This window comes from Scyliorhinus canicula, chromosome 15, assembly GCF_902713615.1.
Source record: "Scyliorhinus canicula chromosome 15, sScyCan1.1, whole genome shotgun sequence".
Taxonomy (NCBI): domain Eukaryota; kingdom Metazoa; phylum Chordata; class Chondrichthyes; order Carcharhiniformes; family Scyliorhinidae; genus Scyliorhinus; species Scyliorhinus canicula.
The window spans coordinates 135,867,466-135,891,560 of NC_052160.1; the positions used below are offsets into that span (position 1 = coordinate 135,867,466).

At 49.5% G+C, this 24,095-nt stretch overlaps 1 protein-coding gene across 6 annotated transcripts in view; it reads left to right on the forward strand.

The window, feature by feature from the left end:
• The window catches only part of plekha6 (pleckstrin homology domain containing, family A member 6), a 326,880-nt gene that overhangs the window by 211,046 nt on the left and 91,739 nt on the right, over positions 1–24,095 (forward strand). For 5 of the 6 annotated variants that reach the window (XM_038820378.1, XM_038820379.1, XM_038820382.1 and 2 more), the window contains one exon: positions 22,174–22,257. In XM_038820378.1, the coding sequence (XP_038676306.1) occupies positions 22,174–22,257 (84 nt within the window). Of the gene's footprint in view, positions 1–3,134; positions 3,427–22,173; positions 22,258–24,095 lie in introns of those variants that run through there. The other variant, XM_038820381.1, reaches the window with a different exon arrangement.

Sequence of the window (24,095 nt, forward strand, 5' to 3'; positions counted from 1 at the left end):
CCTATCTGTCTGAGTCTCTCTCTGTCCATCTCTCACTCTCTGTCTGTTTCTGACCCGCGCCGTGATACGGCTGAGAACCGAGAGGTCCTTCCCCTCGCAATATGCTGCCCTGTCTATCTCGCTATCTGGGCGGGATTCTCCAATCCCGTGGCAGAGAGTCCATGCCGTCGTAAATGCCGTCGTGTTTTACGACGGCATGAACGGGCCGCTCCCATGTCTAATTCTGGCCCCTACAGGGGGGCAGCACAGCGCTAGAGCAGTTCGCGCCGCTCCAGCTGCAGATCCCGGTGTAAACTGTGCGCCGCGGGATCCGCACATGCGCCGGCGCCAATGAGGACATGCGCAGTGGCCTCCTTCAACGCGCCGGCCCCGGCACAACATGGTGCAGGACTACAGGGGCCGACGGGTAGGAAAGGAGGCCCCCAGCCACGGAGGCCGGCCCGCTGATCGGTGGGTCCCAATCGCGGGCCAGGCCACATCAGAGGCCCCCCACGGGGTTGGACTCCCCCCCAACAGGCCGCCACCCGACCCTTACACACCGAGGTCCTGCAAGCCCAAAGCAGGTTAGAGCGGCGCCGGCAGGACTCAGCTCTTTTTTCCTACGGCCGCTCGGTCCATCCGAGAATCGGCGGGCCGGCGTCGGGGAGGCATGGCCCGTTCGCGGGATGTCTTTGTCCGTGTCTCCGTTTATATCTTTCTTTGTCAGTCACACATTCTCTGTCTCACATTCTCTCACACTCCCTCTCTAGGTACAAGTGTTCCCTGCAAGTAACGGGCAGGTTTTTATTCCCACAGCGTTGCCCTTTTAAGTGGTAACACATTGCAACAAAACCTTGACTTGTACCATAGGTAATAATGAAAACAAACCCACCAGGCAATCTAAGGGGTTCAGGGTGGGTCACAGACATCAAGTTAAAGCTGGTTCTTTATATCCCTGGAACTGAGGTGGTGGGGCCTTACTCTATTACCCAAACACAAGCATCTGTGGTGTTTAATCTCCAGAGTGTGGGTCAATGTTGTGAGGTTTCCCCCATCATCCTCCACTAACAGATGCTAGGAACACCAAAACCTCATCCATCCTTTTCCAGTAAACACATAAAGCCAATTGTACACTAACAGCATCTTCATAATCAGCAATTAAAGAAAGAGGTACATTTATATAACATATTTCATGACCTCAGTCCTTTACAGCCAATGACATTTTTTGAAGTGTAGTGAGATGAATGTAAGAAATGGTTATATTTTATATTTTTTGCAATCATGTTTTTGACCTGGGTTAAGATGCCCACAGAAAGTATGTCTGTTAAAGCTGTGATTAAGGGGTCATAAAAGTAAGGTGATTACTGATTTTGTGGGTAACATGTTCTGCTAATGGAATATAGTTTACATTTAAAGGACAAATGGGGCATGGTTACATTTTGAGGGGTATTGTGCTCAATCATAGCTAAACAGGTCATGGGGCATCTTGTGGGATGAGACAGAAGACCTTATGCTTCGGGTCCAGGTGATGCAATTAAGGGGAGGAGCCAGATCTGTCTGAAAAGTTAGTTCTTCTTGGCATTTTATTCTGAACAGAGGTGCTTCAGTTTTGGTCCTGATATGTTCCCTCTCCAAAGATTTTGCACAGTGTAAAGAAAGTATAAACTTCATGAGTAGAATTCCGTAGAATTCCTACAGTGCAGAAGGAGGGCATTCGGTCCATTGAGACTGCACCGACCCTCTGAAAGAGCACCCGACCTAGGCCCAGTCCCCCGCTCTATCCCCATAACTCCACCTAACCTGCCCATCTTTGGACACTGAGGGGCAGCTTAGTATGGCCAGTCCACCTAACCTGCATATCTTTGGAACAGTGGGAGAAAACTGGAGCACCCCGAGGAAATCCACGCAGACACGGGGAGAAAGTGTAAACTCCACAGAGATAGTCATCCAAGGTCGGAATTGAATCCGGGTTCCTGGTGCTGTGAGGCAGTTGTGCTAACCGCTATATCGGTTTGCTTAATTGGAATACAGAGGCAGGTTTAGCAAGTGAGTTAAAGTTTCTCCTTTTACGTAAGAACGGTTGTAACTGTTAACTGTAAAATTATTTCTCTGTTGTTTACCTGGTTAATTCCGTCTGTAAATTAAAGTTTATTTTAACATAAAAGATACCTATTGAAAATGAAAATGAAAATCGCTTATTGTCACGAGTAGGCTTCAATGAAGTTACTGTGAAAAGCCCCTAGTCGCCACATTCCGGCGCCTGTCCGGGGAGGCTGGTACGGGAATCGAACCGTGCTGCTGGCCTGCCTTGGTCTGCTTTAAAAGCCAGCGATTTAGCCTGGTGAGCTAAACCAGTGTTATCACACCTGTGGGGCAGTAACACTTCCCTCACGGTTTTACAAATTGAAAATAGTTGACTTCTCGTCCGGGATCCTAACAGTAATCACTATTGTAATGTTGTAAACACAGCAGCCAGTGTGTACACAGCAAGATCCCACACACAGCAGTGTGATACTGACCAGGTAATTTCTTTCTAGCGATGTTGGTCAAGAGGGTAAATATTGTCCAGGATACAAGGGGGAATTCCTCCCCTTCTTCATGTAAATAACACAGTGGGATCCTTTACACCCAGTTGCGTTTGCATCAATAACAAACAGTGTGGGCGCCCTCTGATAACACTGTGCCTCGATGGAACAGTGCGGGTCACGGCTAACAGCCTCCGCTGTGACTCTCACTGAGATTCAGGGATTCTTTGTGCAAATATAATGCTGACCTCTATCAAGAGCCTCGGTTTACGAATCACACAAAGCCAGGACTTGATGCTTCATTGCCTGGAGTTTGTTTTTTTATCATTTAATGTGATGAAGGTGTGGCATATAAAGGGTAGACCATTTTGCAAAGTAATCCATTAGTGCAAATTGAATGAGACAAGCAGCACTTGACGGCTTTGTGATCACTGTGGAGGATTAAATAGGTCTTAGCACAGACCTGCCGGCAGTGAGCTATTGTAAAATAGCTCGATCGGCAGGACTCAGTGCTTCATTATTGAGAGAGGTTTCTGGCCACTATACCAACAGTACCTGCCTGATTCCCGTGTCCTTCAGACCCTCCCTTGAGAGGGAGACGGGGTTGGGGGGGGGGGGGAGGGGAGCGGTGGTGATTTGAGAAAAGAAACTGCGTGAAGAATTGCTGTCTCCTGCACTTCACCTTGCTGGCTGCCTAGGTGTAGGCTTTGTCTGGCTGCCAAGGCCAAGCTTCGGAACGAAGCTGCCAGCCTCCCTGCCTCCAGCAGTGGAATCCGGCGGAACATAAGGATGAGCAGGGAATGATCCCGGGATCCCAAGCTCGTGGGGCGAAAGGGCACCGCAAGCATCCCAGGGCACTGATTTTGCAGGAGCTACCTGCCATTAAAATAATGCTGAAGTTTAGGGCCGATAGGAAGAAGAGGTACGTACCTATGATAAGGACAGTGTTACTGCTGCACAGGCGGATTAACTCCTTTACACACTTGTCTGGGTAATGCTGCATTGCAGTATTCCTGTGGACCCGGAAAATGGGCCTCTCTGAGATTGTTCGACAAAGAGGGACTCAGGCTTGTTTTGTGACTGGAGGGGTGTGGGGTGGGCAGGGGACGGGGGGGGGGGGGGGGGGGGGGGGGCGCTGTTTTATATCTTGGGAGGCGTTGCGTGTTTGCCTGTCTGTCTCTTAACTGCCCCAGGATGGCATATAGTTAAATGTGTGGGTGAATTAATTCTGCATGCTTTTGGTACAGCTGTGTTGATGTGTCTGAAGCTCAGGCAGGTCCCGTGGACACGGTTGCTGCACGCACTGTGTGCGGGTATGGGAAGGAAAAATTACCTTCATTCGGAAACAAATTGTTCTGTCAACCGCCGGGGCCGATCCCTCACTTTCTTTCTGTGCTGGGGTTAAGATTCCCACGTTGCATGGACGGCACGGCGGCACAGTGGTTAGCACAGCTGCCTCGTAGCTCCAGGGTCCCAGGTTCAATTCCGGCCTCGGGTGACTGTCTGTGTGGAGTCTGCACGTTCTCCCCGTGTCTGCGCGAGTTTCTTCCGGGTGGCTCCGGTTTCCTCCCACAAGTCCAAAGGTGCGCAGGTTAGGTGGATTGGCCATACTAAATTGACCCTTAGTGTCCAAAAATGTAGGTGGGGTTATTGGGTTACGGGGATGGGATGGGATGGAGGCGTGTGCTTAAGTGGGGTGCACTATCCAGGGGCAGGTGCAGACCCAAAGGGCCGAATGGCCTCCTTCGGCACTGTAAATTCTATGAAACCATGCTCAGACACTGCGTTTAGTCGTGTTGGTGGGGTTTGGGGGGGTGGAGGGGGGTGAAGGGTGGAGATGCTGCCGCTGTGTTTCAATCACTCGTTACCATTTGAAATCCCAGTTCGCCTCCGTAAGCAACTCAACTTGTCCCAATCTGGTTCACTGCTAGATTCTGATAAACCTTACAATATTAAAACTAGCTGCACGCTCAATATTAAAACTAGCTGCTGGTCGGTCACATACGACATGTGGCTCATGGTGTAGCAGACTGTACAGAAATGTCATACTGTATGCGACTGAACCATTGCCTGTGGGATTATCCTCGTGTCAGTCAGGTCACCAGCCGAGCCTGGAACCCCGACACTGAATGGTGGGGGTGGGAGGGCCATCGGAGTTTACCCTCCCAATCCCCAATGATGAATCCGTGAAGGCCGCACTCATCCCTGGATACTCGTTCTCCCTCCACACGAATCGGCCTAACATCTTCGGGCCTTCATTTTTCGCAAGCAGGTTAAGTTGGCGTCTGAGAGCCCTCCCGTTTTGAGAGGCCCTCGCGCACACCTACCTGCCTCGGCACAGCGGCCACCTCTCCTGGTCAGGCTGCTGGCTGCCCACCGCTGCCGGCTCTCTCAATGGCCCACCTGTGTAGTCATTCTGTCTACCGTCCCGAATCGGATGGCGGAGGCAAAGGCATCCAATTGGGAGGCTGTTCCGTGTACATTTGCGGGGGGGGGGGGGGGGGGGGGGGGGATGAAGCCATGCTTAAGCCCAGGGCCTGCTCGATTTCAGGGTCCCTCGAGAAAATTCAGCCCGCACACATTGTGGGCGGGATTCCCATGTAGTCAATCCAAATCCTGGGATTCCCACTCCCATTCCCAGCACCAGCAGTTTTTGCTGTCATGCGATAAAGTTGCGGGTGGCCATTGCAATTTTCGTGGAGTCGGAGCAGCTTCTTCTCCATGGCTTGTGGTTCGTGTCCCCCCTCAGAGGAGATGTGAGGGCGATGTGGCTCAGTGGGAATGTCACTGGGCTAGTAATCCAGAGCTCTGAGGACACCGGTTCAAATCCCACCATGGCAGCTGGCTCAATAAATCTTTGAAAGAAAGTTAATCTCAGTAATGTTGGTCTGATCGCTATCATCGATTGTTTGGAAAAAATAAACCCGTCAGCTTCATTATTGCCCTGTGGGGAAGGGAATCCGTCATCCTTATCAGGTCGGGACTTCATGTAAGTCCAGATCTGCAGAAGTGTTGTTGACTCTTAACTTCCCCCTGAAATAGCGTATCCAGCCACTCTGCTCAAGGGCAATTCTGGATGGACAGCAAATGTTGGCTCTGCCAGCTACATCGCTATCCCATGAATAGAAAAAGACAATGGGGCGCGATTTCCTTAAATATTTCTATATGTCTGGTCTCCGGCGGGAACGGGATGTGATTCCTGCCGGTGGGTCGACATTATCCAAATCGCAATCCACCCATAATTGATTTTTTTTTGGAGGTTGGGGTGATTTGTGACATGAATCTGATGTGCAGGGCCCTAACGACGCCGGCAGGTCCGGCTCCTTAGAGATCGGTGTGACATTGTTTAAGGGTGGCCTGATCTCAAAGTGAAGAGACGGCCCACCCTCCCACCCCTCTCACCTCCACACCCCCCTCCCCCCTGTCCCCCCGTCCCCGTCCCCAAATTAGGCAGGCACCAGGGTGACCCGACACCCACCTCCCCCATCTTCATGCATCAACCCATTCTCCAACACACACCCTCCCCACTTCAAGGATCGCGGGAATCGGGACATCATGACCCTCCCAATGAGTCTCCCTATAGGCATCACCCCCTTCACCTCCCGTACCCTTACACTGGCAGTGCCAGGTGGCACTGCCCATTCCCCCGGCCATCCACCCGGGGGCTACAATGATCTTCGAGCCCCCTGGCATGGTAATCACATCATGAGCGGGATTCTCCAACCACCCCCCCCCCCCCCGCGTAGGATCGGAGAATCGCCGGGGGGGCAGCGTAAATCCCGCCCCGCTGCTCTGACGGCGGCTGCCGAATTCTTCGGCGCCGGAGTTTTGCCAGGGGCAGGAATCGCGCCGGTCGGCGGCCGCTGGCAGCGGCCCCCCCCCCCGGCGATTCTCCGGCCCACAATGGGCCGAGTGGCCACCCGTTTCCAGCCAGCCCCGCCGGCGTATATCAAACCAGGTCCGTACCGGCGGGACCTGGCTCTATGGGCGGCCTGCAGGGTCCTCGGGGGGGGGGGGGGGGGGGGGGGGGTGCCGGTGGATCTGGCCCCCGGGGATCTGGCCCCGGGGGTGCCCGCACGGTGGCCTGGCCCGCGACTGGGGCCCACCGATCCGCGGACGGGCCTGTGCCGTGGGGGCAATCTTTCCCTCCGCGCCGGCGGCTGTCAACCTCCACCATGGCCGATGTGGAGAAGAACCCACCTGCGACTGCACTGTGATGACGCCAGCACACGCTGGCGCTCCCGCGCATGCGCCAACACGCACCGGCTGGCGGAGGCCCTTCAGCGCCGGTTGGTGTGGCGCCAACCCCGCCTGCGCCGGCATAGCCCCTGAAGGTGCGGAGGATTCCGCAACTTCCGTGCGGCCCAACGCCGGAGTGGTTCACGCCCCTCCTCGACGCCGGTACAGCCCGCCCAGCCGGGTAGGGGAGAATCCCGCCCCTGGTCTCTGTTGTGGAAACCAGTAGAAATTCGCGGTGGCTTCATACTGCGCCGACGGGTGGGAGAATTGCGGGAGCCGGGAGAATTCGGCTTTAAGCTGACCCTCATATTGAAATTTACATTTTAATGTGCTAATCTGGTTCACGCCATGCAAGGGTGTGAACATTGGAAACTGTTTGGCTTCCGACACAAATCCCATTTCAAGCCTTTCCCGGAATTTTCCCGACATAGTGGGATGTGCGCCGGGTGCAATATGGCCAGAGAATCGACCCCAACCTTTTGTGCTCCGCCTTCCACTTGCTCTGCCTCCCTCCCTCTCTGCCGCCCTCAAACTCCACCTCGCACTTGCGCTCCGTCATGATCTCCCAATCCGCCTCCCTCTTTCTCTGCCTCGCTCTCGCCCTATCTCCTCATACAGGCACTCATCCTTTGTTCTGAGCGAGGAACTCACAATTGCGTGACACCTCTTGGTGGAAAGTATTGAATTGATATTGTTGAAATTTTCTGCGTCACTATGAGGCCACCTAGCACTTGGTTGCAATTTCACAAAGCGCTCTGATTATCTGGCCGTTTTATGACGGGGCTGATGTTTGTTTTTGATGTGTTTAAAATCTTAAACCGAGTTGCCAAACCACAAAGACTCTCGTTGCCCTGACAACCTGTGAAATGGTTGCCTTTGCCTCTGGCTCATCTGGAGGCTTTGTGGGTAATCCTTATTTTCCTGAGTTTAGCCCATCAAAGCCTGAATCGGTTTTTACTCCCAATACGTTTTTCAAATTTGAAAATGGGTTCGCGTATGCTTCTCCCCAAAGCAGGCGGGATATCTCACTGACAGCAACAATGGCCACTTGTATTTTCATAGTGGCTTTAACTTGATAAAACTTTTATAGAGCCCCATTGGGCAAAACTCGTTATTCAGCCACAAGAGGGGGACATTCGGGCAGATATGTGCTCCAAATGGTCTGTTTTAACGAGCACCTTAAAAGGCAGAGTGAGATAGTGAACCGGGAAGATTTAGGGAGGGAATTCTGGAACCAATGACGGGCTGAAGGATGTGGTGGAAAGGCAAGGGGCAGGACTCTCCGGTTCCCCAGCCACGTGCTTCCCGGCAGCGTGCCATTCGCTGGCGGCGGGATTCTGTCTTCCCGCCGCTTGTTGATGGGATTTCCAATCGGGTGATTCCCACGATGCCGGGAAAGCCGCAGGCGGGCCGCGCGCTGCCGACAGGAATGGTGCATCATAACAAGCTGGAGAATTTCGACCAAGAGGCCGGTGTTGGAGAAGCTCAGGGTTTTCGGGGGGTGGTAGAGGTGATAGGGAGGGCATGGCCATAGTGGAACCTGACCAGAAGGTTGAGTATTTAAAAATGATGTGGCTGGCAAACTAGTACCCATTGTTAGTCAGCGATCATAGAGGTGAAGGGTAAACAGGTGCAAGTAGGGTACAGACATCCGCACTTTGGATCAGCTGAAGTTTATGGAGAATGGGATATCGGAGGTCAGCTATTAACCAGTGACGGTAGTGTAGTGGTTAGTTAGCACTGTTGCTTCACAGCACCAGGGTCCCAGGTTCAATTCCCGCTTGGGTCTCTGTCAGTGCGGAGCCTGCACGTTCTCCCCGTGTCTGCGTGGGTTTCCTCCGGGTGCTCCGGTTTCCTCTCACAAGTCCCATATGGAGGGATACGGCACAAGGAAATGCTGACGGTTTTGGCCAAGGTTGGTATCATGGCCGGTACAAGCTTGGAGGGCTGAAGGGCCTGTTACCGGGGTTGTATTGTTTTTTGTTCTTTGTTCTATTGGAACTGTTTGATGTTAACTAAATGAAGCAAGGGGTTTGAACGGCCTCTTACCACTTGACTATGCAATCAAATAGAGAATGTTGATACTATTTATCATTTCAATAGTTTTATGGCCGCCTCCCCTCAGCTAATAAGTTGTAAGTTTACCCATTTTCCTACACTGCACAGTTCACTGTACTCTATAATCTCACACTGCAGTCTCTGTCCATTTCCAACGGTTAGATGACAACGTCCAGTTGAAAGATGGTGCTTCATGTAGGTTCATGGTTAAATGGGGAATTTCATCATAATTTAATGGTGCAGAATGTGACTTGGCTTGTTACTTGGGTGGGTAAGATTTAGATGGTTTGAGCTAAATCTAACTTGGCAGTAGGAGTTACGAATGATTGAGTTAACAAAACCTTTATTGGAATTGTGTGAAAAAAGCCTGCAGTGCCGCGTTGCACAGGGCTTATTAACTAAGTCCTTATTAAACCGAGGTGCTAAAGTACACACTTCAGCAATTCCCTTCCTAAATTTCTCATCTACTCCACCCTTCCGTCCTACTGTACGGCACTCCTTAAAACTACCTTTCACTGCAGTTCTAACTTAAGTTAAGTGGCTGGGTGTTTTGTTTCATTCATTTATGGGATGTGAGCCTTGTTGGCTGGGCCAACATTTAATGCCTATCTCTTTTTTAAAAATTTAGAGTACCCAATTATTTTTTTTTCAATTAAGGGGCAATTTAGCGTGGCCAATCCACCTAACCTGCACATCTTTGGGTTGTGGGGGTGAAACCCACACAGACAGGGGGGAGAATGTGCAAACTCCACACATGATGTGGAGATGCCGGCGTTGGACTGGGGTGAGCACAGTAAGAAGTCTTACAGCACCAGGTTAAAGTCCAACAGGTTTGTTTAGAACTACGAGCTTTCTGAGTGCAGCTCCTTCATCAGGTGAGTGAAGAGGTGGGTTCCACAAACACACATATATAGACAAAGTCAATGATGCAAGATGATACTTTGAATGCGAGTCTTTGCAGGTAATTAAGTCTTTACCGGTCCAGATGGAGCAACTGGAGAGAGTAGTGATCACAGGTTGAAGAGGTGTGCATTGCCTCAAGCCAGGACAGTTGGTAGGATTTTGCAAGCCCAGGCCAGATGGTGGGGGGGAGGGGGGGGGGGGGGGGGGGTGAATGCAGTGTGACACGAATCCGAGGTCCCGGTTGAGGCCGCACTCATGCGTAACAGTGACAGTCACAGACAGTGACCCAGGGCCAGGATCGAACACGGGTCCTCAGCGCAGTAGGCAGCAGTGCTCACCACTGAGGCACGGAGCCCATCTAGTTGCGCTTGAGAAGGTGACAATGAGCCGTCTTCTTGAACGGCTGCAGCCCACGTGGTGTAGGCACACCCTCCATGCTGTTTGAGAGGGAGTGGCACGATTTTGACCCAGCGACAGTGAAGGATCGGCCGAAACATTTCCAAGTCAGGATGTGCGTGTCGACAATTTGCGGATGAGGTTCCTGGGGATGTTTCGCTCGGCTAAACCCGTTATGTAATTGCAAGTTGTTGTTACTGATGGTTCTGGCAGACAGTCGGTGGGCTCTTGGTGAGCAGCTAGCTTGTGTTTTCCAATGAGCATCTTCTGGGTGCTACAGAGGACCAGGATTGCCTTGAGGTTAACATAACCTGGTTCACTTTCTCACTGACTGGCACCGAGCTCACAGTATTGGAATGCAGACCAGATTCCCTGACTTGATGGAACCCGTCGTGTGTGATACTTGACAAAAGGGATGGAGATTGTTGTGCCGTGAGGAATGAGAAGAGAAGTCTGTGATCTGGTGATGCAAGTATTTACAACATGGGTGTCGACTCAAAGTAATTCGCCTCTTGGCATGGATTACAAAGCACTGCCTCATAAACCTGACATTGCTGAAAAATGACTGTGTGCTTCTGTAATCTTTATTGCTGTTGCATTTCGGAGTTGCTATTCTGGAGGGAAAAAATAGACTTAAGCTAAAGCATTTTCAGAGTTTGAATATCAGTGTGAGTAGCACACTTGCTGTGCGCTACCCTTAATTTGTCAAATTAAACTGTATCCTTCAGTCCACAGCTCCCAACTCCTCTCCCCCCTCCCTGTTGACATGCCCGGTGATGGAACAGACATCAAAATAATGTGCCCAGGCAGAACCCAAGTGTTAATCACATGCCACATGGATTTCATTGTTTCAAAACAGCCACCCCCAATTACACTTCACTGAAATCCAAGGACAGTGTTGTCAATATCAACACAGGTTAATGCATGTGGGCGGCACGGTAGCAGTGGTTATCACTGCTGCTTCGCAGCTCCAGGGTCCCAGGTTCGATTCCTGGCTTGGGTCGCTGTCTGTGCGGAGTCTGCACGATCTTCCCATATCTGCGTGGGTTTCCTCCGGGTGCTCCGGTTTCCTCCCACAGTCCAAAGGTGTGCAGGTTAGGTGGATTGGCCGCGCTAAATTGCCCTTGGTGTCCAAAAAGGTTAGGTGGGGTTACTGGGTTACGGGGAAAGGGTGGAGGTGTGGGCTTAAGTAGGGAGCTCTTTCCAAGGGCTGGTGCAGTCTTGATGGGCCGAATGGCCTCCTTCTGCATTGTAAGTTCCATGATTGCAGAACGGGCTAGTTCAGAGTCTATTGTTTAAAGCTGGTGAAGGTGATTGATGGTTTTGCGAAGGACAAGCCGGAGCTTAAACCGAGCCACAGCTGATGTTGCCATCGTTGTCTTTCTGGGCATCATGGACACCTCGCTCGTGCTCATCCCTGGCTCTCCACCCTTTCCATTTCCCACACGTTGCTCAATCTGCTTCCATACTTCAAAAGTGCCCCAATCTCTCTCGCCCTCATCTCTGTCCCCTTCATGGCGCTGATTCTCCACTCTGCGGAGAATCGCGTCCCGGCGTTGGGGCGGCGTGGCGCGATGCGGCTGGTCGCGGGGATTCTCCGGCCCGGCCACGGGCTGAGAGAATCCCGCCCCTAGGTGCCTTTCATGTGGCGGTGCAGGCTCGATGGGCTGCAGGGCCTTTTCCTCACTTTTTCTGTGACTCAAATAAATTTGTTTGTGGTGGTATCCTTCTCCTGTACAAATACTGAAAGCATAGGTGTGCAGCTGAATAAGAAAAGTTCCCGAAGTGCACCTAAAGAAACAAAAGACACTGGCATTTATAAAGCATCTTTATGACCTCGGGACATTCCATCTTGCTTGACAGAAAATTATTCTTTAATAGTAACCACTGCTGTGTAAACAAGCGGCTACTGGCAACGAGACCATGACCCAATAATCTGTTTTGCTGATGTAAGATTGAGGGATAATTATTGGGTAGGACACCGGGGGGAAAAACCCTCTGCTCTTCTTCAGATGTGCAATGGGATCGTTTACACCCACCCGTGAGATCAGATAGAGGCTCAGTTTAATGCCTCATTTGAAAAATGCAACCTCTTGATGTGGGAACAGAGAAGGTTGAGGAGGGTAATGCTGTTGATGTGGTGTACATGGACTTCCAAAAGGAAGTGCCACACAACAGACTTGTGAGCAAAGTTAGAACTCGCGGAATAAAAGAGACAATGGGCTCAAAATGAGTTGAGTGACAGGAAACAGAGAGTAATGGTTAATGGATGTTATTTGGACTGAAGGAAGGCCGAAAGTGGAGGTCCCCTGATACGGCACTATGACCTTTTCTCTTCCTGTAAATGCCCCCGACCTTGGTGTACTGGGCACAATTTCGTAAGTTATAGTTGAACAAAGCTTGGAATTATTGTAAACTGTGAGGAGGATTGTGTTGAACCTCAAAAGATCGGCAGGACGGGCAAACAAATGGCAGAAGTTTAAGCGGTTCATTTTGGTAGAGAGAAAGTAAGGGTACAATTCTAAAGGGGATGCAGGGTGCATAAGTATATAAAATGATTGAAGGTGGCAGGACAGGTTGAGGGAGTACTTAATAAAGCTCACATCATCCTGCTCTTTATTATTAGGGACATGGAATACAAAAGTAAAGCCGTTACTTTAAACTTGGATAAAACGCAGGTTCGGCCTCAAGTGGAATATTGTGTACAGTTCTGGAGCCACATTTTAGAAAGGATATGACAGCATTGGCAAGGGTGCAGAAAAGATTCACGAAAATGATTCCACCAATGAGGAATTTTGCTTCCATAGTGAGATTGGAGAAGTTAGGACCGTTTTCCTTGGAGAAGAGGAGATTGAGAGGAGATTTCACCAAGGCATTCAGAAATTGATAGAGGTATCTGTCCTGCAGTTTAAAGTATAAGTTGCCTCCACAAATAGATTTTTGATACTGGAGCTTCTAGTCTGTTTGTTACAGTAAATGTCTTAAAACATGAATTCTTGACATGTCATCTGTGCAGCTAATAACTGGAAATCCATAGCGCTTTAAAAAAAAGTTATTGGTCTATTCCTGGATTGTAACAACATAAATATTATTCACAGCAAATGTCAGGCACCATGGATGTATTTAACATGGAAGCTGGCTCTGGTACCGCTCAGCGACCTTTTATAAATCAACCTTATTTTATTTAATCAGAACGTCAAATAAGAACATTGCTGCTGCGATAAATCCAAGATGTAACTTCTCCGAAGACAGAATTGTTTCGCCGATTCTGACATGAATAGGTGGCTTGCATGCTTGGGAGTAAATCCCACATTGCAAATCAACAATTCCAAATTCGAGGGCGACTTCTCCTGAATTTGATGGAGGGATTCAGGTATTCATGAGGGGGTCTGGGCAGAGGAGGTAGGGAAGAACTGTTCCCTTGGTGGAAGGATTGAGGACCAGAGGATTTAAGATAGTTGGGCAACGGGCAAAAGAAGCAATGGCGGTGTGCGAAAATCTTCTTCACGCGGTTGGGGTCTGGAATGAGCTGCCTGGGAGTAATGGTGGAGGTGGGTTCAGTCGAAGCATAACAAGGAGGCATTTACCTGGGATGTACCCCACAGTGAGAGGGTGACGGCAGGGTATGGACCCCGTGCATGCTGGTGATACCTGAGACACACAGTAACAAAACAATCATCCCAGCCAGTGTAACCTGATGACAGTTGTTTTATTCATGAAAGTACCTTTCATGCCTCACGCCAGAGGTTGATGATTGCCATCAGTTTTACAGGATCAAGTGGATATGGAGATGTTTACAGAGTGAACGAACCAGCGTGAAGCTTGCGGTGAGGCAGGCAGCCAACGGCAAGGAATACTGGCAAAGTGGCAACAGTGTACCTTTTGGTACCACTCATACCAGCTGTTTACTCCTCTAGATTTGATCTGCGGAGGGGGGGGTTCCTCTTTGTTACAACTGCGCAGCATTTACTAGTTGCTGGATTCTCTGAATCAGAATTTTAGATACACATTTTTGTTACTGATGTGGTAGAGAACATATTGCTGCAATTCATCTGAGTTGGTGACCTTTGCATCGGGCTATGTGGGTTGTAAGGGTCCTTCCTGTTTCTTCCCTTATTTCCCCGTTCTATTATTTTGCTGTTATCATTTTTGATCCATGGATGATTAATGGTCATGTGTCTTGAAGTCAAGTAGCAGGGAGGAGCGAAAATTCAGAAGTGACAGGAGAGAACACTTTGCTAGTTTGAACGGGAGACTTTGGACTTTCCTGCACCAGAGAAAGAGAGATGAGGTGGGCCTTGGTTTGATAGATTGGCTGGTGGCCACCGAATTGGCCCAAAGGCTGCACTCTGCCCGGTAACAGGTGGTGACTGGATCCTACCTCAGTGCGATGATTCTCGGAGACCTCAGAGAACAGTTGAGTACTAGACACACAGAGACAAGGACCTGCTCACTCTCTCTCTCCTCCGTGCTTTCTCAACTGCAGGGAACATATCTCTCTCTCGCCAGAAAGGCTGTGAGTCTGTATTCCTGAAATAACAGAGCCCTGAAGGAGAGAGGTGCTAGAAACAACCATCTGAAACAAAGACTCTTTGTCTTTTACTACTTAGTTTTATTCATGAAGGCTGCACCTTCTCAACCTAGCCCCTTGCCTGAGGTATGGTAATCCTCAGGTTAAATCGCCACCAGTCAGCTCACCACTCCAAAGGGGAAAGTAGCCTATGATCATCTGGGACTATGGCGACTATACTTACTTACTAAGTTTGGCCCCTTTCTTGCCCTCTGTGTTTATGTGTTTGTATGTGAAGTGCGGGGCAAGTTAAAGTGGGGATTAGGAGTTAGATAATAGCTAACTAGTTGTATTTGTTGCATATTTCTTTATGGTTTTTGTTATAAATAAACAGTAATTGTGTTTAAACTTACAAACCTGGTGACTGTAATTACTGGGCAGCCAAGGGCCAAAGACGTTGGGAATCTGTCTCAGAATTATTGGTTCATTCAATTGTGTTGTGACTCCGGGTCAAGTGGGACTGGAATTGACCACGTCCAAGTCCAGAGTGTTGTAACATAATTTGGGGCTCCAGGATCTTTGGAACGGTAGACGCCGATGTTTGGCTTACAGTACAAATGAAAAAGGGACAGCAGGTTTGTTGTGCTATAACAGGATGGCTGTGGAAGCTGCTACGGATTTTCTTCAGGTGGACGACTTGTCTCTGGTTTATTGAAAAGAGCTTCAAAAAGCCAAGCGAGTCAAATTGACAGGTGAATTACAAATAGAGGTACCAGCTGGAGCCAACAAGGTGGCGATAACTGACATGGTTACTCAGCATTGAAGTTTGAAACGATGCTCGGAACACAGGGGAGCACACACAGTATTGTAGCATTGACGACATTTTTCTGGTGCGGGTGTTGAGCAGGAGAGGGTTCGAGCATGAAAGGGAATTAAAACAAATTGAAAAAGAAATGGAGATGCAGCAAATAGAAAAAGAAATGGAGATGGAAATGAGGCGGTTGGAATTAGAGAGAGAGGAAAAAGCAAAATAGAGACAGTTCCAGCTTAAGGCCCTGGATGTCAGCGGGAAGTTGCCAGGAACTTGAGGGGAGCTTAATCTTAGAACGGAACCCAGTTTTGATATGTTTAAATATATAAACTTTTTGGGGGCTTTTGAGAAAGTAGCAACCCAAACGGAGTGGCCAAGGGAATGTGGACGACACCCGTGCAGAGTTAATTGATGGGGCGGGCACAGGAAGTTTATGCTTCCCTGTCAGAAGGGGTGTCTCAAAATTGTGATGAGGTAAAAAAAAAGTTATTCTGGGTGCATATGAATTGGTTCCTGAAGCAAAAAGGCAAAAGTTTTAGAATTTAAGGAGACAGCCAGGACAGATATATGCCAAATTCGAAAGGGTTAAGCAGAACAATTTTAATAGGTGGATACGAGCATTGGGAATTGTAACTCCCTATGAGTACCTGAGAGAGGATATGCTCTTAGAGGAATTTAAAAATTCCCTACCTTCTATGATAAGAACCCATGTTGAAGACCAGAGGGTGAAGACTGCTTAGGCAGGTAGCAATTATAGCTGGCGATTATGAGCTAATCCATAAAAGGGCAGCATGGTGGCACAGTGGTTAGCACGACTGCCTCACTGCATCAGAGTCCCGCGTTCAATTCCGACTTCGGGTGACTGTCTGTGTGGAGTTTGCACTTTCTTCCCGTGTCTGTGTGGGTTTCCTCCGGCTGCTCCGGTTTCATCCCACAGTCTAAAGATGTATAGGTTAGGTGGATTGGCCGTGCTAAATTGCCTATAGGTGGGGTTACGGGGTTAGGATGGGGGACTGGGCCTAGGTAGGTGCACTTTCAGAGGGTCGGTGCAGACTCAATGGGCTGATAGTGGATGCCCTGCAGGGGTCACCAGGGGGTTCGGGGGGGGTTGCATGGGGCCAGAGATTTACGGTTCCCAAGGGGAGGGTGCCATCCGATTGAAGTGCCCATCCTCCCTTTCCGCCCGAGTCTGAGATTTCTTTCTGGTTCCACCCTCAGTCATTGGCTGCCCGCCAGCCTAGAAATCGAGGCTGCCTGGGAAAAGGCCCTGAAGTGACCATTAAGTTTGCACCGAGGTTGTAATGTGACCAGGAGTCAGCGGAATCCAAATTGAGCATTAGTGAGCTGGTTATTGCTGAGTAAGTGCTGCTTGATAACACTGTCAACAACACCTTCCATCACGTTGCCAGTGATGAAGAGTAGACTGAAGGGGTGATAATTCGCCAGGTTGGATTTGTCCTGATTTTTGTGGACAGGACATAACTAAGTAATTTCCCACATTGTCAGGTAGGTGTCAATGTTGGAGCTGCACTGGGACAACTTGTCTCGGGGAGCAGCTGTCCTGGTGCACAAGTGTTATTGCTGGGAGGTTGTTGGAGACTTTGCAGGATCCAGTGCCATCAGCCGTCTTTGATAATGTGACTGAAGTCTGTGATGTTGGGGGCCTCAGGAGGAGGTGGAGATGGATCACCCACATGGCACTCCTGGCTGAAGATGCCTGTCACTGATTCGGTCTTATCTTTTGCATTTACATGCTGGTCGCCCCAGTCATTAAGGATGGGGACATTTATGGAGCCTCCTCTTTTGATTAAGTGTTTAGAACATACAGTGCAGAAGGAGGCCATTCGGCCCATCGAGTCTGCGCCGACTAATTGAAGCCCTCACTTCCACCCTATTCCTGTAACCCAGTAACCCGTCCTAACCTTTTTGGTCACTGAGGGCAATTTATCATGGCCAATCCACCTAGCCTGCACGTCTTTGGACTGTGCGAGGAAACCGGAGCACCCGGAGGAAACCCACGCAGACACGGGGAGAACGTGCAGACTCCGCACAGACAGTGATCCAGCGGGGAATCGAACCTGGGACCCTGACACTGTGCTGCCCACTTGTGCTACCGTGCTGCACCACCACCATTCATTAATAGTCCACAACCATTCTTTTTTTTTGCTTTTTTATTAAATTTAGAGTACCCAATTCATTTTTTTCCAATTAAGGGGCAATTTAATGTGGCCAATCAACCTACCCTGCACATCTTTGGGTTGCGGGGGCGAAACCCACGCAAACACGGGGCGAATGTGCAAACTCCACACAGACAGTGACCCAGAGCCGGAATCGAATCTGGGACCTTGGCGCTGTGAGGCAGCTGGGCTAACCCTCTGCGCCACCGTGCTGCCCGTCCACCGCCATTCATGACTGGATGTGGCAGGACTTCAGAACTTTGATACGATCCTTTGGCTGTGGGATTTCCTTAGCTCTGTCTACTGCATGCAGGTTCCATTTTTCGACATGCAAGTAGTCCTGGCTTATTGCTTCGCCTGGTTGACACCTCATTTTTAGGTATGCTGGTATTGCACCTGGCATGATCTCCTTCCCAGTGAATCCAGTTGATCCCTTGGCTTGATGTAACGGTAGAGTGTGGGACATGCCATGTCATGAGGTAACAGATTGTGGACGAGTACAATTCTGTTGCTGCTGATGACCCACTGCACCTCGTGGATGCCTGATTCAGAGCTGCTACATCTGTCCTGAATCTATTCCACTTAGCACCACACAACATCTTGGAGGGTATCCACAGTGTGCAGATGTGACTCTGTCTGCAGAAGCACAGCGTGGTGCTCATTCCTACCTGTACTGTCATGCACAGATGCATCTGCATCAGGTAGATTGGCCTGGTGGGTTTCTTTTCCCCCAGGCGCAGTCTGGCAGAAGTTCCTTCAGGGCTGAACCAGCTCGGTCAGTCTAGTGGAACCTCTAACAAAACCAATATGATACTGTCTAGATAATCTGTCTCAGTATTGAGGGATAAATCACGTGACATGCAGTGTTCGGTGGATTGGCCTCACTAAATTTCCCTTTTGTGTCCAAAAGTTTAGCTGGGGTTACGGGGATAGGCCTGGGTAAAGTGCTCTTTCAGAGGGATGGTGCAGACTCGATGGGTCAAATGGCCTCCTGCAGTGTAGGGATTCAATGAAATATTAGCAAGTCACTGGCTACTCCCCTCCTCCTCTTCAAAATAGCACCCTGGATTGTTTTAAGTCCACCTGAGAGGGCAGATGAGGCCTCGTCTGACAGGCTACAACTCTGACAGTGCGACACTCCCTGACTACCACACTGGAGGTTTTTGTGCTGAAGTGCGATTTGAATGTACAACCGTGTGATCCCGGTGCAAGTATCACCCACTAACATTTACAAAGGTTAACGAGTTTTGTCCTCTTAGTTTTTGTTTGGACCTGTGGTGAAAGTATTGCTACTGCAATTCACCATTGTACTCTACTGTATTATGTTGATGCCCCTGTGGGCTCAGCCTGTGGCTTTGCCCCCTCGGGGGTGGTATATAGATCTGCAGCTTGTAGGCGTCACTCAGTACAGAGCAGTCCCAGGCAGGCACAGATCTATCTTTTTAAAACCACTGTTCACTTCTACTAATGGTCCCGTGTGAATTGATGGTCGCATCAGGACCCTAGGAGGATTCATTGATATTGTGAAGGGGATTGATACTGTTTAGCCAGTGGAATTGTTTACCACTGTATAGGGTCCAATTTCCAGGGAACCTGAGTTTAAAATGTGGAGGTTCAGAGTGACGATCAGAAGCCGGGTAGAAGTTGTCAATCAATTTTCTTCTCGTTGAGCTCCACTGCCCCTTGATTGATCGTACAATTCTCATCCTTGTGTTCAAATCCGTCCATGCCCTTGACGACGACCCCCCCTCCCCCTTTTTCTGTCACCTCCTCCAGCACCATAATCCTCCGAAATCCCTGTGCCCCTCTTATTCCGGCATCTTGCACATCCCGGATTGTAACCGCTCCAATTGGCAGCTGTGGATTCAGCTTCCTTTGCGTTAAGAATGGGAATTCCCTCGCGAAATCTCTCTGATTCGGCACCTCCTCCTTCAAGTTGCATCTAAAACATATTTCTTTGACCAGGATTTTGGTCACCGGCCCGATTTATGTTGTTACGTGACACTGTTTCAAATTTTGTTTGATCACGGTGTTGTGAAGCTTCTTAAAATGTTTTCCCACATTAAAGCTGTTATATAAATGAAGTTGTTGCAGTCAAAAGTGTATTGACGCAGACAGCGGGCGCGAGTTCGGAGCTTGATTACATATGATTCGAGAGAAAACTCAGTAAGGGAGAGAATGACATTTGTGGCCTGGTGACTTCAACAGGCAGGTCCCTTGGGCTGGCGAGCTTTTCTCTGTTGCTAACCATGGTTGTATTCTTGCGACATGTTAATCTGTTTATTTATGGATGATTTTAAAGTGTTTATCTTGAATAGCAGTTGATTTGAGGCTAGCACACTTAGTCCTGAGCAATGTAGAGCAGTTCTGTGTGTTACCCTGTTTATTGATCTGTGCTTAATCATTTATGCGTTTTGCCAGTGCTCACATAAAGAATGGCAACGGGAACTCGTGTTAGAGATGTTTTGGGAGGGTAGGATCCCTTTAATGCAGAAGGAGGCCATTCGGCCCATGGCGTCTGCACCGACCCTCTGAAAGTGCACCTCACCTAGGCCCATTCTCCCGCCCTATACTTGTAACCCAACCCGAGCTGCAAATCTTTGGATGCTAAGGGGCAATTTAGCATGGCCAATCCACCTAACCTGCACATCTTTGGACTGCGGGAGGAAACAGGAGCATCCGGAGGAAACCCACGCAGACACGGGGAGAATGTGCAAACTCCACACAGACGGAATTGAACCTGGGTCCCTGGCTCTGTGAGTCAGCAGTGCTAACCATTGTGCTTCATGTGTTAACATAAGGGGGCCATCTGCCCCAAAGATAGAAAGCATGACCTATTTCAGAGATCCGTAGAATTTGCAGTGCAGAAGAAGGCCATTCAGCCCATCGAGTCTGCACGGCCCTTCCCGGAAAGGGCACCGCACCCAAGCCCACACCTCCACCCCTTCCACCCAACCCAGTAACCCCATCTAACCCTATTTTGGACACCAAGGGCACTTTAGCATGGCTAATCCACCTAACCTGCACATCTTTGGACTGTGGGAGGAAACCGGAGCACCCGGAGGAAACCCACGCACACACGGGGAGAACGTGCAGACTCCGCACAGACAGTGACCCAAGCGAGAATTGAACCTGGGACCCTGGTGCTGTGAAGCAACAGTGCTAGCCGCTGTGCTACCGTGCCACCCCCTTGCATTTTTATATCGTCTTTCACATCCTCAGGACACCCCAAAACACGTTACAACAAATGACGTAGCTTTGAAGAATCATCGCTGTTGTAATGTAGGGTACACGGCAGCCAATCTGCGTACAGGAGGTTCCCAAGAATAGCAATGTGATAACGGCCAGCTAATCTATTTTCCTGATGTCGATTAAGGAATAAATATTGGCCGGGATGCCCGGGCTAGCTCCATTGCTCCTCATAGAGATTGTACTATGGGATCCTTTACACCCACTTGAGAGGAAGACAGGGCCTCATCTGAAAGACGGTGTCCCTGACTGTGCGGAGCACTTTCAGTTACTCCATTGGAGAGTCAAACTAGTTTGATGTTCTCAGTCTACGGATCAAACATGACATTAACTCCTGCCGTGTACCTGGAAATGGGGTATGTGGCTGGCTGGCTCCATTGGCCATGTATTGGCCAGCAGAGTGAGACTGCTCTTCCCCATGTTGTACGGGAATATCACAGGGTAGATCACCTCTTGGGGGTCCTGATCTCCCTGTTATTCATAAGGGGCAGGAGAGATTTTGCATGAAGGCCTGGCGTCTGTTCTTGGGGACATTTGAAGGAAATGCTCTCTCCACCATTCTGCTGCAGCTTGTGATGGCTCCTCAGTAACACTGGCAGAAGAGATTTATTTCCCTAAAAATATCCTTTCTCCATATAATTTGTCGAAGTACATCACGTGATGGATCAAATTGACACTCTATAAAGTGCAAAACAGATCAATTTCTTTCAACCCAGTACATGCCGGGGCTGGTTTAGCTCACTCGGCTAAATCGCTGGCTTTTAAAGCAGATCAAGCAGGCCAGCAGCACGGTTCGATTCCCGTACCAGTCTCCCCGGACAGGCGCCGGAATGTGGCGACTAGGGACTTTTCACAGTTACTTCATTTGAAGCCTACTCGTGACAATAAGCTATTTTCATTTCATTAATTTCATGCCAGTTTGAGGGACATTTACTTTTTTTTTGGTAAATTTAGAGTACCCAATTCATTTTTTCCAATTAAGAGGCAATTTAGCGTGACCAATCCAACTACCCTGCACATCTTTGGGTTGTGGGGGCGAAACCCACCCAAACACGGGGAGAACGTGCAAACTCCACACGGACAGTGACCCAGAGCCGGGATCGAACCTGGGACCTCGGCGCCGTGATGCAACAGTGCTACCCACTGCGCCACCATGCTGCCCTTGAGGGACATTTACAGGTCATGTTTACAATATATAGGTCTCGTGCATACAGTCCGGGAGGTTGCAGTCTCCACTTCTAACCATGAGTATAAGTGATCAGCGTTGGCTGAAGTTTTGGAATAATATTCTGTCTCAGTCGCTTAACCTCTTCTGTTCTTTTTCAGTCACAATGACAGAACTACCACATTCCAGGACCCAGTGACAGGGGTTGTGCCCATTGAGAACTGCATCTTCAAACTGGAAGACAAGTGAGTCTAATATGACCTTTTCTCTCTTTCGTGCTGAGAGTTTTGCTTTCTCTCCCTCTCCTCTGCTCCTATAGAGGTCTAGTTTAATGGGTGTTGGTTTTCCTCTCACTCACCCTCTCTCTCCCCTTCTCTCTCTCCTACTCTCTCTCTCTCTCTCTGTCTCTGTCTTTCTCTCCTTTTCTGAAGGGGCTGTGTTCTATGGCTCTTGATTGTCATCACTCCTTGTCTGATGGGTTCCAGTTGCATGGGCCCTGCTTACCTTCCCTATCCCATCACCTGAAAACCTGTAGTTCAATTGGAACTGATTGTCTGACGTTACCTTGTTGAAATATCATTCGCCCCATATGAGTCTTCACAATGAGTGACTGCTTAACCTGGCCGAAGTTTTTGACCATCTTCTTCCTATAACAGGCACTGAGAATATTTGTAGCCTAATCTGTTGCCCTATTTGAGATCCGTTAATTTAGCAAAGGTTCGAACAATCAAATCCATCAGATCTCTGCAGTGCAGAAGGTGGCCATTCAGCCCATTGAGTCTGCACCAACCCTTTGACAGAGCACAATACCTGGGCCCACACCCTCACCCTATCCCTGTAACCCCACCTAACCTGCACATCGTTGCACACTAAGGGGCAATTGAGCATGGCCAATCCACCCAACCTGCACAACTTTAGACTGTGGGAGGAAACCGGAGCGTCCAGAGGAAACCCACGCAGACACGGGGAGAACAGATAGTCAACCAAGGCCGGAATCGAACCTGGGTTCCTGGCACTGCGAGTCAATGGTGCCAACCACTGTGCCACCGAGGCTAGAACCTTGCTGCTTTGTATGAATCAGCAACTTGCTGAATTCAATAGCTGAGCTGAGCATATCAATGCCAGGTTAAGAGGGGCATAATTTTTGTTGCAACGTCTCAGGTTTATTTTCCAAAGCATAGCTGCTCGGAAATATAGGTGACCCACAAGAGCTCAGAACGTTGTTTCATTCTGGCCTCTCGCAATCCCGATTTTCATTGTTCCACAATTGCTTGCTATGCATTCATCTCTCGAAGCTCTAAACTTCAGAATTCACTCCCTAAACTGCCGTACCTCTCTGTCCCACTCTTCATCTCAGAGAATCATAGGATTTGCAGTGTAGAAGGAGGCCATTCGGCCCATCGAGTCTGCACCGGCCCTTCAACCATGCCGTAGAAATATATGAACAGGGCCTTTATAATTGCAAGCTGTTGGCCGGAATTCTCCAGCCTTCGGGATTCTCTCTTCCCACCGGCAGTGCAGCACCGCCCGCAGGTATCCCACCAACGTGGCTCCAATGGGAAATCCCATTGACAAGCGGCGGGAAGAGAGAATCCCGCCGCCAGCGAATGGCGCGCGGCCGAGAAGCACACGGCTGGAGAGCCGGGGAATCGAGCCCGTGGTTTATTTTGAGGAATCTGTTGAAGGACCAAAGTCCATATTGTGTTATTTTGATGTTGGGACGATAGTATAAAATAGTTGAAGGCAGACCAAACCAAGGCGATCTTCCCAATAGGCTGATAATTAACCCTGCAGCCAGTAGGAAATATTTCCAAAAGCAACGATTCAACCCTCAAAACAGGCTGCATGCCGGGGCGCGATACTGAATCGTGAGCAGGTTCCTGGGCTCCAAGAAGCCCCTGTGGATAAACAAGGTTGCAATGAAGACACTTTACATTTTCACCATCCAAATTAATATTTTGTTGGGGGAGGGGGTAACTTTAACTCAACTCATCAGTCGGGGGCTGGTGTGGAACGTTGTTTCTACTCCTCTGACCCACATTATACTCTTGACTTAAGTCTAAAACCAGAGTTGCACTTGATC